Source organism: Camelus bactrianus, chromosome 10 (assembly GCF_048773025.1).
Source record: "Camelus bactrianus isolate YW-2024 breed Bactrian camel chromosome 10, ASM4877302v1, whole genome shotgun sequence".
In the NCBI taxonomy this organism is placed as follows: domain Eukaryota; kingdom Metazoa; phylum Chordata; class Mammalia; order Artiodactyla; family Camelidae; genus Camelus; species Camelus bactrianus.
The window spans coordinates 72,353,892-72,371,396 of record NC_133548.1 but is presented as its reverse complement, the minus strand read 5'-3'; the positions used below and the strand labels follow the sequence as shown (position 1 = coordinate 72,371,396).

General features: G+C 35.8%; 1 protein-coding gene across 1 annotated transcript in view; it reads right to left on the bottom strand.

The window, feature by feature from the left end:
- The window catches only part of LOC141578993 (ankyrin repeat domain-containing protein 26-like), an 80,230-nt gene that overhangs the window by 16,592 nt on the left and 46,133 nt on the right, over positions 1-17,505 (bottom strand). Inside the window, exons 24-34 of the mRNA XM_074373094.1 lie at positions 17,333-17,403; positions 15,451-16,185; positions 13,213-13,367; positions 12,556-12,723; positions 10,171-10,204; positions 9,753-9,894; positions 7,389-7,599; positions 6,020-6,203; positions 5,044-5,181; positions 3,093-3,605; positions 1,460-1,612 (exon numbers count right to left, since the gene is read on the bottom strand). Of these exons, the coding sequence (XP_074229195.1) occupies positions 1,460-1,612; positions 3,093-3,605; positions 5,044-5,181; positions 6,020-6,203; positions 7,389-7,599; positions 9,753-9,894; positions 10,171-10,204; positions 12,556-12,723; positions 13,213-13,367; positions 15,451-16,185; positions 17,333-17,403 (2,504 nt within the window). The remainder of the gene's footprint in view (positions 1-1,459; positions 1,613-3,092; positions 3,606-5,043; positions 5,182-6,019; positions 6,204-7,388; positions 7,600-9,752; positions 9,895-10,170; positions 10,205-12,555; positions 12,724-13,212; positions 13,368-15,450; positions 16,186-17,332; positions 17,404-17,505) is intronic.

Sequence of the window (17,505 nt, the reverse complement as noted above, 5' to 3'; positions counted from 1 at the left end):
GTCATCAGAAAAATGCAAATCACAGCCACAATGAGATGCCAGCTCACACCTAGCAGGAGAGCTGGTGGACAGTGGTGACAGGAATGCATAGAAATTGGGAGAATTATACACTTTGGATAAAAATGTTAGATGGTGCAGCCACTCTGGAAAACAGCATGGCAGGTCCTCAAGAGGTTAAACAGAGTTACCATATGACCCATTTGACAGCATTTCCATCCTTAAGTCTGTTCCCCAAAGAAATGGAAACATGTTTACACCCAAACTTGGACAGAAATGTTCACAGCATTATTAGCAATAGCCAAAAAGCAGAGGCAACCCAAAGGTCCATCAACTGATGGATGGGTAAATGGTTTAGCCCCACAACCGAGTACTGTTCAACAATAAACAGAAATGGAAACACTGACAAGCGCTGTAACATGGATGAACCTTGAAGACGTTTTGTCAAATGAAAAAAGCTAATCATGAAGGACCACACAGCATGTGATTCCATTCCTGGGAAACACCCAGAGCAGGCACATCTATAGAGACAGAAGTCAGACTGGTGGTTGCCAGGGGATGGGGGGGCTGTGGTGCCGGGGGTGATGGACAAGGGATGCAGGATTTCTTTTTGGGGTGATGGGGATGTTCTAAAATTGATTGTGGTGACAGCTGCACATCTCTGAATATACTAGGAGATACTAACTATGCATCCTAAATGGGCGAATTATATGATACGTGAATTTTTTTCTTTTTTGGTGGAGGGAAGTAATTAAGTTTTACTTATTTATTTTTAGAGGAGGTACAGGGGATCGAACCCAGGACCTTGTGTATGCTAAGCATGCACTCTACCACTTGAGTTATGCAATCCCCTTATAATATGTGAATTATATTTGAACAAAGTTAAAAAAAAAAAATCCAAAGGCAGGATCTAGACAATTTTCTTAATTCTCTATTTTGGGTGTACAGATGTGATCTGAATTTCTCCGTGCATTGACAACATGTCTAAAATGAAGAGAAAATGAAGGCAATGCCTAACTTCAACTGGTTTGTATAATGACCTTTCTGCACAAGGCATTCTGAAATCCATGAAATAAATACACACAGATTCGATATCCATTCACAAAAGTGAAGATGAGACATGACAATTTTCTGGAACATTCCATGAAACATTATCCTCTGATTTGATCTAGCTTGCCTCATTGTGGTGAGAGATCACTAACAAATACTGTTTAATAGGAAAAAGAAAGTTAACTTCTGTGAGGAAAGAGGTATAATTCTCAACTTCTCTAAGGGTAAATATTATAAGAAAAAAATAAAGAATGGCAGAATGAAAGTCCAAGTTTAAGAAACAAGTGCATTATAAAGATAATAAAAGTGAAATTATAAGGAAGATGCAAAAGAAAGCTGTCCCTGAAAAGCTAGTGTCCTGCAACACTCTGCGCTGCACACTCACGGCCGACGTGCTGAATTTCATACGTACTGGATTCGCAGTTTGATGTGACTTCCTCTCTCCATCCCGTCTCTTGTTTTCTGAATTAGTCTTATGATGTGCTGTCACCTCCAGGGACGCTTCCAACATGGACACTTTCTTTCGGGTGTCAGTCAGTTCTTGTTGAAGCTGTCTCATATGGGCCTAAAGAGATAACTCTGTTACTGAATTTTAAGTCACCTTATCATTAAGTTACATTAATAATATATAACTCCAACAAATGGACTTTAAGAACTATCCCCACAGACATCAATTCGCCTTCTTTTCCTCACAGGCACACATTCCTTTCTACTGAGTTCCATTAAAGACACAGAAAGCGTGACCCTCCTGCCTTACCAACAGTAAGTTAACTTAGACGATGGATGCAGCCCCACCAGCCATTCCCTGCCCCTCCCAGGAAGTGGCCAAGCTTTACCCCCACTGAAGTCTCAAACAGAAAGGGGTGTGTGGGTGGGATGAGTGGTGGTAAATTCCACACTGTGGAACATTCTCCCTCTTTCTCACTAGAGGCTTAAGTTCAGAGTTCTTCACATATTCAATCTGGTGTTTAAAGCCTTCCAATAGACTCCCATCTCACAATAAAAGCGAGGTTATTCCAGTGGCCTTTGGGGACCCGAGACAACCTGGCCTCCCTTGCCTCCTGGACTGCAGCTCCTACGGCTCCCCCCACCCCTCCCACTCACTCCCTTCCTGCCACTCAGGACTCTGGCTGCTCCTCCTCAGTCTGAAAATGGGACCCCAGTGCCAAACTCGAACATCACAGAGCGCTCCAGTTCCTCTGTACTGGACAAACTTAGATCCAAATGACAGTAACTGAGCCTTGCAATGAGAACTGTGAGCACATTATTTGAAAAAATGTTCAAAGTAAATTATAAATACAACAGGGGAGACTAAGTCAAACACAATTTTGCTAAAAATTACATTTGTCCCAAATTATGACTGAATGAAAAGTAGATGTCTTTAAGGAGTGGAGAGGTCATAACAATACATGATTTGAGATGGAAGTATTTATAAATTTAATTCCAATTTACATGAATAAAAATAAAGTTATATCAACGAACAATGTATGAAAAGGTACTGAAGGATAAGTACTGCAAGATACAGCATTTACACATCAGTTCATCTGGGAAATCTGGATTTAACTGTCAAGGTAATCCACACAATTGAATCTTTTCTCTCTTTCTCTCTCTCTCTCTTTTTTTTTTTTTTTTTTTTTTGTTTCTTTACTCATTTGTTCACACAACTGAATCTTAATTTCAAAATACTCATTTTAGTTCTCAGCATTTCATTTATCTGCTTCACGATACTAAAATGTGGTGACAGAAAGATTAAAATGATTTGGGCAGTATAAATTGCTAAGACCTGGCTGCATCTGTCAACAACTTATAGCTTAATCTCTTAGAATTTCAGGTGACACGGCATCTTTACTCAAAGTAAAGCACCTCTCAGGTCTAATTTTTGTTTGCTGGATACAAGAAATGCCTTTAGGCTGTTTTACAGTGTATATATTTATAGCCCGCACATTTCATATATTCAACTAGTTTCAACGTTCAGCTTTCATCAGATACTACTTTGAATTTTCTTTGAGGAAGTCTGACAATTGGTTCCCTTTCTGGGTACTTACTTCCATTTCTGCTCTGTCAGTTTCATACTGACACAGTCTGTGCTTTAAACATCTGCATTCATCGATCAACTCCTTGTTTCCTTCCTCCAGCATCAGAACTCGTCTGCTCATGGCTTCAAGTTTTCCCATGTGATCCAGAAACAGCTGTGGGGCATTAAGTATTGTCTCTTCGCTTCTGCCTTCATTTTGAGCAACTTCCAGTCGCTGTCGAAGCAACGTGTTTTCACTCTGTAGTTTACATATTGTCTCCTTCAAGAACGCCTGCTTCCCAGTGTATTTGCTGAATTCCACTTGTTTGCTCTGAGACAAGGGTTCAGTTTCCTTGTTTGAACGCTGGGCTTGGCCTCGGTCCCCATGCACACATTGTAATACCAACGTCATTGGTCTAAGAGCGTCTCTCCTGGGATGGAGCTCAATTTCTGGGCCACGGAATTGACGTTCAGCTTCAGGAAGTTGCTGAGGAAGCACCTCGCTGCTATCTTTTGGGTCAGACAGCTTAAAATCCATCGTGTCCTGTAAGTGAAACCCCTCATCTCTTACTCTTTGAACTGTACGCAATAAACTGACATATCATAATTTCCTTGGAAGTGAAAGACTAATCTCTAAGTTTATACAACAATAAGTTTGCAATATCTGGGTATCCAACTGGAAAAACTTAAGGTGGATACAAATCTCAAACTTTAAACAAGCAGAAATCCCCAAAAGTTCAAAAATTTAATTAAAGACAATGAATCCATGAAAGTAAAAAAGAAACCACGAAACGATGTTTAAGAAGCTCAGAACTGGAAAGGCCTTTCTTTCTCTGAAATGCAACAAACCCAAAAGGCTTAAAATAATGAATAAATCTGACTATACTTAAAAATTGTATTTGACATCTAGCCTTTACAGCTACCCCCAAAGTAAGTGCCTTAGCTCTGTATATATTGGGACAGGTTAAATTTCCTAAAAATTTTTTTCCTGAGAATATTCCATAAATATTCTCCCTTCCTAACATTTTTAGAGTGAGTTATAAGAATTACATCTACGGATAAGTGATAAATCTAAGCACTGTACTGAGCACATCTACAAACATCAGCTAACTCAGTTAGCTGTGACAATTCCGGAATAAAGGGTTAAAAAACAAGCAAGCTGCAGGGTTTCCCCCAGGGCTTCTGACTCTCTGACTCTTACACCAAACCAAAGCTACTTCTCTAAGATAAATACATAAACACAACAGAAGCCTTCTATTTCCCTAATGGTGAATACACTAAAGGTAAAGAAGGTCAAATTTACAGAGCTCTTCTTAGAAAACCAGGGGACTTTTTGCTTCTGCAATAATTTTTTTTCTTCTTCATGGTGTTTATAACAGTAATGGATGTGAAATAGCAGGGAAACACAGTGAACTGTTCTATTAAAAATAAAATACTGATCAATAAATTATCACTAAGTACAGATTATGGCATATCTATCACTATATTCAAAAGCTCCTTGTACTGAAATCGGATACCACATGGAGCAGAGCGTTACTTTTATCACACGTATGAGAATGACACCCAAACTACAGTTTCTGAACTGGCTGCGCTTTTCCCTCCTTACCATCAGTGGAAATGATAAAGTAACCTCTCCAATCATCTATCAAAGGAGTGAGATCACTGCCAGAAACTAGAATGCCTGCCATTAGTAGCAACAGTTTTGAAATAATTGAAAGTTCATCGATTCCTATGGACAATATTAACAGCCTCTCCTAGGATGAGGCCATTGTGAATGTTACTACGTCACTGTTGCCAGCAAATAGATTTGAATTCAAAATATTGCTTTATCCAATGGACCAGAAATGAAACCTCCAGAAAATATATTTACATATATAGGCTTTTAAAACCCTCTATACTTTCTGTACCTACAGTATTGGTTTTTAAACTATGTAAGTATACAAATTCATAGACACACGTTTGAAGATGACTAAAGAAAATACCTCAGCATTCATTTCCTTATTAGCCTTTTCTGCCTCCTTTTGTTGGGAAAGATGATGGGCCAGGATTTCATCTTGTATTACTCTGGCATTCTGCTCTCGAGAAAGTTGTCTCTGAGCATCATTTCGCTCTTCTAAAACCTGGAGACACATTTCATTAGGTTTTGGGTTTTATACTATGAAAAAAAGTCAAAAAAAAGCTTAGAAGGGGAATCTTTAAAAAAAAATTTTAAACCTGTTAAAAAGAAGTAGTCTTTTTAAGCACAGGGATCTCTAATGCACAGAAATAACTCAAATTCTAATATATGTGACAGCTAAATTCATCACAGAGCAAAAACACAAGGGATGTAGTATCATGAAAGAAAAAGTTTTTTAAGACTTTTTAAATTGAGTTATAGTCATTTTACAATGTTGTGTCAAATTCCAGTGTAGAGCACAATTTTTCAGTTTTACATGAACATATATATAGTCATTGTAACTTTTTTTGTTGTGAGCTACCACAAAATCTTCTATATATTTCCCTGTGCTATACAGTATAACCTTGTTTATCTATTCTGCATATGCCTGTCAGTCTCTACAAATTTTGAAATCCCAGTGAGATAAAATTTCTTTATAAGGCATTTAACCAGTTCCATCATAGTCTCAAGGCAATTTAGCCTGGATTTTAACTTCAAAAAGCCAAAATTAAGAATTAGACTTGTTACTTTGTTGAATGGACCAAAACTATCAATCCTTATGTTGATGATTAAGCTCAATTTAACTTCCATTCCTTCATTCAGAAAAGACACAGAGCATCTATTAGATGCCGAGAACACCAAGAAATTAGTAAATTAAGCTCTAAATGTCATACTTCATATTTAGGATGAGATAACTTTTATTTGTTTTAAATGAAAGTATAGATTAATTCAAAAGAATATTATAAATAATATTGATGAAACAGTGTTAGAGGTATGAAATTTTCACATTAAGACTAATTTACCTGATTTGGTTTATTCCTTATGCTCTTCAGTTTGCATTCTAGTGCTCGGGCAGTGATTTCAAGTTGTTGGTTCATGGAAACTTGCTCATTGTATTGTTTCTCTTTTCTTTTTAAGTCATCCTTAGATTTTTCATATAATATATAAGCATTTTTCTTCTTCTTTGTTTCTTGTTCTAATGCGAATCTGCAGTGAAATATGCTTACCTTAAAATTTATTTTGTTAGAAAATAAAAAGTTCATTTTATGATATGGTTCTTCACATGCTGATTTATTACCCTAATGGAGTTTCTATGGTCTCAATTTTTTTTCATTTCTAAGTCTCATATTTTAAATTCCTCACTTCAATCTCTTCATAAAGATAGATCTATACACACACGCGCGCACACACACACACACACACACACACAATTTGAAAAGTAGCAATGAAAAGACAATGCTACTGAGTTTCAGTCAAGAGTAACTCTGGTCAATAGTGTAGGAAAGAAATTTTGCAATTATTCACTAAGGTTTGAATTGAAAATTACCCTTTTTTCCCCACATAGTCATAAATTACTCCTTCATTGGGACAGAGAATTGAGTTACTACTTAAAAGAGACGCTGCTATTTAGAAACAAGTTTGCAAGTTCATGAGAGAGAAAATTTCAACTTCCTGAAGTATTACAGGGACTCCTACATGACCTCCAGCGGAAGGTGACATCCACAGGCATCTTTCCCAGAGCACAGACCCGCTAATTAGCATAATCCAAGGCAAGGCTGGGGAGCCTACTCCCTGATTCCCTACACTTTGTTTCTTCTTTTGCAACACTTTGAACTTACCTTGTTGAACATTATTTATTTAGTAAATCATTTTTAAATCCCTTTTGGTACAAGGCAGGATCCATAGTAAGTGATTAAAAAATAAAGAGTAATCCGTGCTTTCAGCATAGACCTTTGAACTAATCTTATCTCTGTATGAGAGCGATGCTGAATAAACTAACCAGTAATCACTTTCCACTTTATTTTTCAGTCCATCCATTCATATGTTAAGAATCAAACTGCATAAATTTTTTTTAAAGTTTCTGCCTTGAGAAAAATGGTCATTTCATAATTCTGCAAGTGGGAATGTAAAGTAATATAAACTTTCTGGAGGACAATTGAGAGATAAGGATCAAAGATTTTTTTTTAAAGAAATATAGAATGAGGAGATACATATATATATATATATTGCCTTATTTCCAAGAGTCTCATATTCCACAATATTAATGAAATTTTCTCCCCTGTAAAATCCCAAAAGGGAAGTTAGCAATTATAAGACTTCTCCTACATACCTACAGTATTAAAGTAAATATAAAGAGTTCAAATATTTCTTTAAAACCAAGAAATTCAGTACCTCATGCAGCAGAGCTCTCGTTCCCACTCCACATTTTGAAGTTTTAACTGTGATTTTGCTTCTCTTGTTTTCAGCAGCTCTGTGTGTAGCCAGTTCACCTTCTTTTCCATTTCTTTAAGTTTTCCTCTAAGTTCTGTGCAGTCAGATTCTTTACGTTCTGTTGATCTGAATGAATCAACTGGATCCTGAATTTTCAATAACCTATCAGAATCTGCATTAGGAAGAAAACAAAAATAGAAACAAAATACATGAATAATTTTTGTGTATAAAAGACCATGCATTTTCACATTCATTCATCCATACATTGAACAAATGGATATTGAGCATCTATAATGTGGAAGACATTCTTCTAAGCTCTGCAGATATTAAAAGAATGACAAAGTAATATTATGAACATTATGCAAATAAATTTGACAATTCAGATGAAGTGGGTAAAATTCCTTGAAAGAGAGGAATTACAAAAGCTCAATTAAGAAAGAACAAATAAGCCAAAAACCCCTACATCTTAAAAACCAAAACAAAAGTCCTATTTAAAGACCTTACGACAAAGAAAATTCCAGTCCCAATGGTTACACTGGTGAATTCTACCAAATACTTTAGGAAAATTTAATACCAATTCTACACAAATTCTCAAAAAATGAAGAGGAAGAAATATGTCCTCATTCTATAAAACTGACATTACCCTGAATCCAAAACCAGACAAAGATATTACAAGAAAGAAAACTAATGTCATGAAAATGGAGGTAAAATTTCTAAACAAAACATTTGCAAATTAAATCCAACAATACAGGATAATTCATCGTGACCAAGTGGGGTGTATCCCAAGAATGCAGGGCTGTTTTAACATGTAAAAATCAATGTTATTCATCATATTAACAAACTAAAAATGAAACCATATGATCATGTCAGTGGATAAAAAGAGGCACTTGCCAAACCTCAACATCTATTCCTGATAAAAACTTCCAGCAAACTAGGAACCAAGGGAACGTCTTCACTATGACAAAGATCTGTGCTAAGCCTACAGCTGGCACCATACGCAATGGTGAAAAACGGAACGCTTTTCCCAGAAGGTGAGGAACCGGACAGGAATGGCTTCTCTTACTCCTTCTATTCAGCACTATACTAGAGCCAGTGCAATCAGGCAAAATAAAGAAGCAAAAGACATCTAGATGGTAAATGAAGAGGTAAAACTGTCTGCTAATCAGCGGAGAATATGATTACATGGTACAAGTCAGCTAACTCCAACCTGTGGGCTGTTGCTTGCTTTGGTAAATAAAGTTTTACTGAAATACAGCCACATCCATTAACTTGTGTATTGTCTATGGCTACTCTTGTTGGCAACGGTGACAGAGCTGACTAGCTGTAACAGAGAATGTATTTACTGGCTGCAAGTCTTAAATGTGAACTATCTTTAGTAAGACAGTAGTTTAAAGAAGAAAAATCTTGACCACCTTTGGTTACATAGAAAATCTGAGAGAATCCATAAAAAGGCTACTAGAATTAACAAATGTGTTCAGTCAGGTTGGAGGGCACAGAGTCAGTATACAGAAATCAACTGTATTTCTATCATCAGAAACTAAAACTTAAAATACATTATTTTAAAACAAACAAATAAATAAAAATATACTACTTATAACCACACTGAAGAATAAGAAATACAGGTAAACTCATAAAAGACGGAAAGACCCAGACACTAAAAACTCTAAAATATTAGTGAGAAAATCAAGGAAGACCTATGTAAACGGAGAAATAAACTTTGTTCGGGGTTAAAAATTCCATATTGTTAAGAAGTCAGTTCTCCCCAAATTAATCTACAGATTCAACATAATCTACATCTCATTTCCAGGACACTAGCAGACTTTTTTTTTTTTTACACTGACAAGCTGATTCTAAAATTCATGTGGAAAGAAGGGTAATAAAAGGAAACAAGATGAAGCCAGAGGACTGTGGCCTTTAACCATGGAGCTGTGAGAAGCAGTAGCTGGATTTTAAATAAGGGGGTAACAAAGATCTGAATTTTAAAAACTATCTAGTAATCATGGTTGCGGTGTAGACCAAGGTTCCAGGAGGCGGAATGGCGGAGAAGAAAGTCCTGAGGTGATTTCAGCGTTCTAGGAGGGAAGTAGTGATACCCCGACCTTGGGTGAAGGCGTAGGAGCAGCAGAGTCAACAGAAAGCACAGGGAGAGGGAACGGTCACAGCCCCTGGCTGGCAGCGCACAACACGTCTGCTTCTGCTTTGACACAAAGCAGGTTTCTGAGACACAGCGGACTGTAACGGAGCCATGCTCCCTGGGCAGTACTAGGTGTGCACACGTTACCATGAGATACTTAAAAAGGCTGTGTAGTCATACGGGGGTCCTACCTTTACTCTCCGGACCAAGTTGTTCGATTAGCCTCAGGGTATTCTTATAATTAGGGAAAAGGGAGTCGCAATCCTTGGAAGCTGTTTCTGGTGACAGAGTTAAGTCTTTGAGGCCATCCACAGAATTCATCTGCTCTTTGACCTACAAATAAATAATGCTATTTCACAGTGTCTCCAACATAGTTATAAAATATGCTCAGTGTACAGAGGTGATAGATATCCATCTTTTTATGAGAGCAAACACACAGACACTTCTCAAAAGAACTGATTTTTGTGAAAAGGCTAACTTAATCTATAGCGTTTCTAAATTATTTTTAAGTAAATGTCTCTACAACAAAGGAGGATTTTCTGTTTTTCCACTCTTTTATAAATTTTTTTACTACAGGAAAATACTTTTATAATTAATATTTTACTATACCTGGTCCTTTTTAGTAGACGTTTTCTTTGAAGACCTGAAAAAAGAAAAAAGAAAAATTCATTTAAGCCAAATACTAAATATTGAAAATACAAGAAATATGTACATCTATTATTTTTTATATAAAAATCTTTGCATTGATAATTAATTTTCAATAAAAAGGATTAAATGAAACAGTAACATTAAAGGACAAAGAAAGTATATCAATTATATTATTAACAAAGTATTAAATTTAGATCAAGAGGACAAGCAAAGGAAAAGGAAGAACATAACATTACCTGTATTATTTGATAGGAAAAAGTGTACCAGGATTTTATTGTTGTTGTCTTTTTCAATAAAAACTGGCTTTTATGACAATAAAACCCATTTGGAAAGTATTACTTAAGTCCTTATATGAAAGAAACCCTTTTCTAATAATCATGGTATTAGCTTTTTTGAGGACTTAGTGTGCAACTGCTGTGCATTATTATCAGCACTTTACATGTCTTAAAGACATTTTTATCCTCACAACAATCCTGGGAGGTAGGTAATACATTAGGTACTTTACCCAGGAAGAAAATGAGGCACAGAAAGGCTAAGTCATTTGTCGAAGCCCCTATGTCTGCCCAGAATTCCAACCCAGGCAATCTGGCTTCAATACTTGCACTTCACAGTATGCGAAGAAAGTAATATTTAAGTATTTTTAACTAATGGAGTAAATGAATCTCTATTATTATTCTGTATCTAGGTATAATTATAAATAATAACTTCTGGGGCATATGTCCAGAGGGAACCCTACTTCAAAATGACACCTGCACCCCAATGTTCATAGCAGCACTATTTACAATAGCCAAGACATGGAGACAGCCTAAATGTTCAGCAACAGAGGACTGGATAAAGAAGATGTGGTATATTTATGCAATGGAATACTATTCAGCCATAAAAACCGACAACATAACGCCGTTTGTAGCAACATGGATGCTCTTGGAGAATGTCATTCTAAGTGAAGTAAGCCAGAAAGAGAAAGAAAAAAAAACATATGAGATCACTCATATGTGGAATCTAAAAACAAAAACAAAACAAAACAAATACAAAACAGAAACAGACTTACAGACATAGAATACAAACTTGTGGTTGCCAAGGGGGCAGAGGGTGGGAAGGGACAGACTGGGATTTCAAAATGTAGAATAGATAAACAAGATTATACTGTATAGCACAGGGAAATATATATAAGATCTTATGGTAGCTCACAGCAAAAAAAATGTGACCATGAATATATGTATGTTCATGTATAACTGAAAAATTGTGCTCTACACTGGAATTTGACACAACATTGCAAAACGACTATGACTCAATAAAAAAATGTTAAAATAATAATTTCTGAATCTTAACACCTATTTTTTAAAAATAAAAAGACTTTAGAACTAGGCAATACTGGAAATCTACTTTTAATAAAGATTTGCTTTTGCTAAAGACATTAATCAGCAGGCATTCATTATCCATTCAGCTGTTTGTTCATGCATTTGACATGTCCTTATGGAGAATGATGGCTTTTTTAATTCAGAACTTAGTAATCCAAAAGTAATCATCTGTGATAGATTGTTAATAGTTTATTATTCTATTGTATATAAACAAAACCTTCCCGTTCTTCCTAGAATCTAAACAAATATTAAGTTAATAGAATCTGGTATTTTACAATAGCATACAAAACCACAGCCACTCATGATGATACTGTCAAGGACACTATAAAATCTAGAATCATCAAGGAATGATTAAACCCTATTCAGTATGGCCTGTTTGTATAGTTATGAGTATACAATTTTTAAAAATCTATGGACAATGGTGTAACTTTAAAGTCATTATCTGAATATTCAATTGTGTAAGATTACGCTTCAGAACTAATGAATAAGACCTTACAACAAAACTATACATGAATAGAAGCTTACTACAGTATTTTAAAGATAACACAGTACAATCAATACACTTTCTAATACCAGAAATGCAAACAAGATGAAATTGAAAAACATGTCTTCTATGGAATCACATCCAACAGCATACAGACATGGTCTACAAACTACCATGTCATCATTAAAAAAAGAAAGGGAACCCCCACGAGCCCCATGTTCCCCTTCAGTTATCGCCTAGTCCTCTCCTGCCTTCCCAGGAAATGTCCTCTGAGGGGCTGTTCACACTGACTCACTGCAGCCCGGCTTCCATGGGGACGTATTATTGAAACTACTTTCAGTCAAAGGCACTTGTCCTCATCTTAGCCTTTCGGCAGAGCTCCTCCGACACAGTGGAGAATCCTCTTGCCTTGGCCTTTGCACTATATGCTGCTGTCCTATTTCCAGAGAAGGTAATCACTGCTAATATGTCTTCGCCTAGAAATAAAGAATTTGTAGATTTTACCTGCCACAATCTTGATCTCCTTCACTTAAACTGCTGTTGTCATTCACGTGTAGGAGACCACCAGCCAGCGAGGCAGTCTTCGCAAGTACACGTGAAGTCGCAGATGCTTTTAATGTCCGTTTTCCACTTTTATTCTTTACTTCCGTCATACACAAGCCAGGACAGCTACTGTAAAACAATCCATAAAAAAGCCAATTTTTAAAAAATAATTCTACTGATAAATTAAAAAACAATTTTTGTAAAATTCCAACTCTTACCTATCTTCAATCATTTATTAATTCACAAAATGGTTATCAAGTGCCAACCATATGCAAGGAAACACAAATTCTTGCTTCAAAGACAGATACACAATTATGATACAATGTGATACGCAAGAGCTGACATGTAGCAGCTAAAGTGAGCATAAGGAAGGCTTTTAAGAAGAGGGAAAATAAACAGGAGGTCATGAGCAGAAGAGACAGGAGGAAATTATTCTACTTAAGAGATTAGAACGTGAGCACAAAGATTAGGCACATGGCATTTAGGTGTGTCCTGGGAACCTGGAAGGAAGAGTACAAAATACATGGAAGCAAGTAGAGAGATGAGTCTGGGAAGAAATTGTGAACAGTATCTAGGAAAATAATACTTACCTACTGTTGAATACTGATTTAGGCTTACCTATCAGAATTTCCTTTCTGCAGAGCAGGAAACTGCTGGTCATCAGTTTTTCCCCTCTTCCTCTGCTGAGTTAATCCTTTGTAATAACTGCCATCACACATGGTTTCTGATCCTTTCAGTTCACTACTTTTGCTCCTGTTCTCTTCTACTTCAACCTTTAGTGAAAGTTTGATACAAAGGGTAATTATTACTTCATTCATTATAAAGACTTTTTTTCATTCATTTTATCACTTGACTCAGTTTGCCCTGATTTCAATGATTAAAATATTTTTGTGCTTATTTTAATTTTATCATTTCAAGTCATTGAAATGTTTGTAAATTCTGCTTCTTTCTCTTTGAGGAAAAGAAACAGAATTTTTAAAATTTCAAAAAGGACTTTCTGAGTGTTGTGCTCTTACAACCACTCTTCCCCATGTGAATGGCAGAGACAAAGAAATAAAAAGACAAAGGCATAAAATTTGTCCTCTCCTGTCTTTACCACCTAGATTTTGTATTAAACAGCCAGATTTAGAAGATGTCACACCTTGGTGCTTCAGTAACAGAAAGGAAACATTCTTCTTTCTGTGCTAAAGCTATCCTTTCCCCACTACTTTTTATAATTCTTGTTTCATTTGGATCCTGGGGTATCAAAAAAGTGGTGTTTAATAAAATATATAAACCCAAGTTTACTGAAAGGAGCAGAGTGAAACTGATGAATTGCCAGTTAAGTGTGGAATTCTGCAAAAGGAATAATGCTTCCCAATTTCACATTCAATAACCATGACCATTTTATAGCTCGATGGCATAGGAGTAATGAATGATCTACTTTAGCCCCACTGTTTACTGAAAACGGGAACACAACCAAGAAAGGTTAAATGATTTGTCCAAACTCCCTAAAGCAGTATTCCCCAGCATTTTACAGTGTCAAAAGAGATGATACAATTCTGTAACACTGAATCTAATAAGCTACCAAATAAATTCATCAAATTGATCAGGTAAGTTAAAAGTGTGACTTTGGCAAAGTTGGGGGCAGGGCTCATCTCCTTTTTCTATTAAAGGAGAACACCTTCAGATTTCTATCTTTAACACTCTTCGCACCTCACACAAAAGAACACACACATTTTAAAAATCTATTACTAGAAGTAAAAAAAAAAAATCATTCAGTGCATCTCAAAACTCAAGTTTTCTCCTTTGGAGATAAATACTGAATTTTTTTGGCTGAGGGTTCATACTACCTATATGATAAAATCATACATGTCAAAACTTACTACATTTTATTACATAATACAATGTAAGTGTCTGACTCAACAGAAACACCTGAAAAGTGGTGATTCAAGAATATGTGGGAGCACATGTATTTGTTCTTAAGAAGATCTCAAAGTGGCCATGATGGAATTCTGAGTGTTCAGTGATCAGTAAGACAGATAAGCCCGCACTCACTAAAGCACAATACACAGATCACTTTAGTGGGAGTGTGTGCTTGTATCCCTTCTCTCAGTCACTGCTTCCTTCCCATTCTATGGAAGTGCAACTTACATTTAAGCCAACAGATTAAAACAAAAAAACAAAAAAAAAACCCTTGAGCTTATTATATTTCCTAAGCCATTTCACTCACGTTTATTCTGGCTCAGGTCATGTGGCACACAGCTGAATTACTTTCCCACTTCATACGAAAGACTGGCACAGACTTAGGTTGATTAAAGAACAAAACCCAGGAAAATACTTCCCTGAGTTCCTGTTATTTAGATGGCAGAAATAGTCTGTTTCTACACGATTACATATTTAGATGACCCCATTTTATACATAGGCTATTTTCATAAGTGGAAAATCAGATCAAATATGGATCAGAATGGAAGAGATTATTGATAAAGAGAAAAAAACAGAGTAGCAGCAGAGGAACCTCTACCTCTTTCTGAAGCTGAATTTTCTTTTTCCAAAGCCAGGAATTCTACTTGTAACATGTCTACCTCATTCTGAAACCTTTGCATATCTTGGTGTAAATCTTTTAGATATACTTTGGATGTTCTATTACCATTTGATGGAGAAGAACTCACATTTCCTAATTCAGGGTCCATGATTTTAGTTATTAGCACCGCAGTTATCTGCAAGCAATGGCTTCTGGAGCTGGTCTTGTGTTGGTTTGGTTTTCTTGTAAGTATTTGAAACAGCAGACATATCGTGACTTTTTATTTGAATCGTGTGTTTCATCTCACTGGAGCGGGCAAGCCACAAACCAAAAAGGCTTTCAGGATCACTTACCTGAGGTGCACGGCCAATGTCTGATTTCCAGTGAGTATTTTGGTTCCTTTTTTGTTTTCTTTTTGTATCAAATTCTTGGTCTTCTTTCACTTTAAATGGAACTCGGTTCCTTACTTCATTTTCTCTATCATTATAAAAACTCTCATTTTTGTTAACGCGTTCAGTGTCTGGCTTATCATTTTCATCTAACTTCTTTTCATTTAAATAAAGTTTTGAAGATGGCTGGCAACCATACTCTGTTGACTCAGACTTGGAATAAGATGGAGAAACTTTTTCAAGACTGGGCTCTTTGTGTTCAGAGAATGCCTGGGATCCTACAGAGACAGAGGCTCCAGGTGCATCTTTTTCCTCACTATCAAATATATTATCTGTCACATTGGAAGGTAGTTCCTTTAAATCACCATGTAGTTCAGAGTTGTCACGTAGTGACCCTCCCTTACGATGAAAAATAATTTTGCATTTTTCAAGGATTTTACTGATTTTCTGATTTGCCTTCTTTGTGATAAATTCGGAAGTATTTTTCCAGTCCAATTTGCCTTGTTTGACCCACATGTCCTCATGCTTCTCCACACAAGAATGTTTTGAAGATACAGGTACGTCCTTTCTGTCATGTTCCATATTCATTTCTGGTTCTCTAGGCATTTTTTGCAGATGCACAAGTGAAAGATTAATCTGCTTGATTTGATCTTCAGATTTCTTTTCTTTCACAGTACATGCCTGTAAAACACACTTATCCTTAAGTAGTCAAGTATGGATAAAGAAAAATTAGAAAATAATTAAGATTTAACAAACCAATCTATGTTTGGCTACTCACAAACTAAGAAGTAAAACATAACTTGCCTTAGCCTTGAAATAGGAGAAAAACAGGAACTCAGAAACCTAACTTTGTCACTGTTTGTTTGAACTAAACAATTCACACATGTTAAATCTACCAAGAATTAGAGGAGATTAGATTTTTAACATTACAAAGATTTCCTCACTAAAAAATATTTCACCTCTCGTACCTTAAATAGTGAGCCCCTCCAGTGCATGTAAAGATTTTTTTTTAAAGGACTAATAACTGGAGAAAAGGCAAACTGCAAATTATTAGGAGCCAAAATCAATTAACATCAATCAGAAAGAGGAACAAATTCCTGAATTTTAATGCAAACGATATACTATGATAGTGACTTATCTCAATATGTATTCTCTGCATCCACCGAGTTATATTATACTCTAACATTCACTAGTGAGAGTGAATAAAAGAATTGTTAATAATACTTACTGATTTCCTACCCTGAAATGAAATAAGTTAGAAACTTTTTGTCTGTTCCCTAACAGCAAAGATCCAATCCTGGAAGGTTTGATTCTCTTACTAGGCAGTTGGGTTGACTCTATGACCCCTATTCTCTCCCTGATTGTAGATTCTGAAATTGATTACATAGAGATCACAAGACAGAAGAAATTTCATCTTGGCATTAATGACTTGCAATTTGAAACTGCAAATTTTGGACCACTGGGAATGACTGTTCCTTACATGAAACTAACTCGGTGGCCATCACTGCTATATTATTTACAATTTCAACTGCTTAATCACATGATTTAATATTTGATATCACCTTCACATTTATCATGTGAGGAAGTTATAAAAATGGAAGAAGTAAACAATATTCAGGAAGGTTTTTTGCCTCAATTCCAAGGATAAAGTTTAACTATAAATTATTATAGATCCTAACAATACTTTAAGTTTTGTAACTAGATAAAATGCTATTAAAAACTAAATATTAAATAATTATTTATTGACTCTAAAAGTCTAGTTTGAAAGGCAATTTCTCTTGAACTGTGTTATTAAAGCATAGAAAACAGTATTAAACAAGAAATTTAAATTTACATTTTTACATACCTGTGAGTGGTTATTTTCCCTTCCATCACGTCTTTCTTGCTCTTCCTCAGAAGTCCTTTCTAAGTCTAGGTCTGATGAAAAAATGAATACGCTTAAGTTAAAATTCACTACTTAGAACAGCTAGATAAAAGGCATCATCTTTATAAAAACATAAAACACATTTCATCAATTGA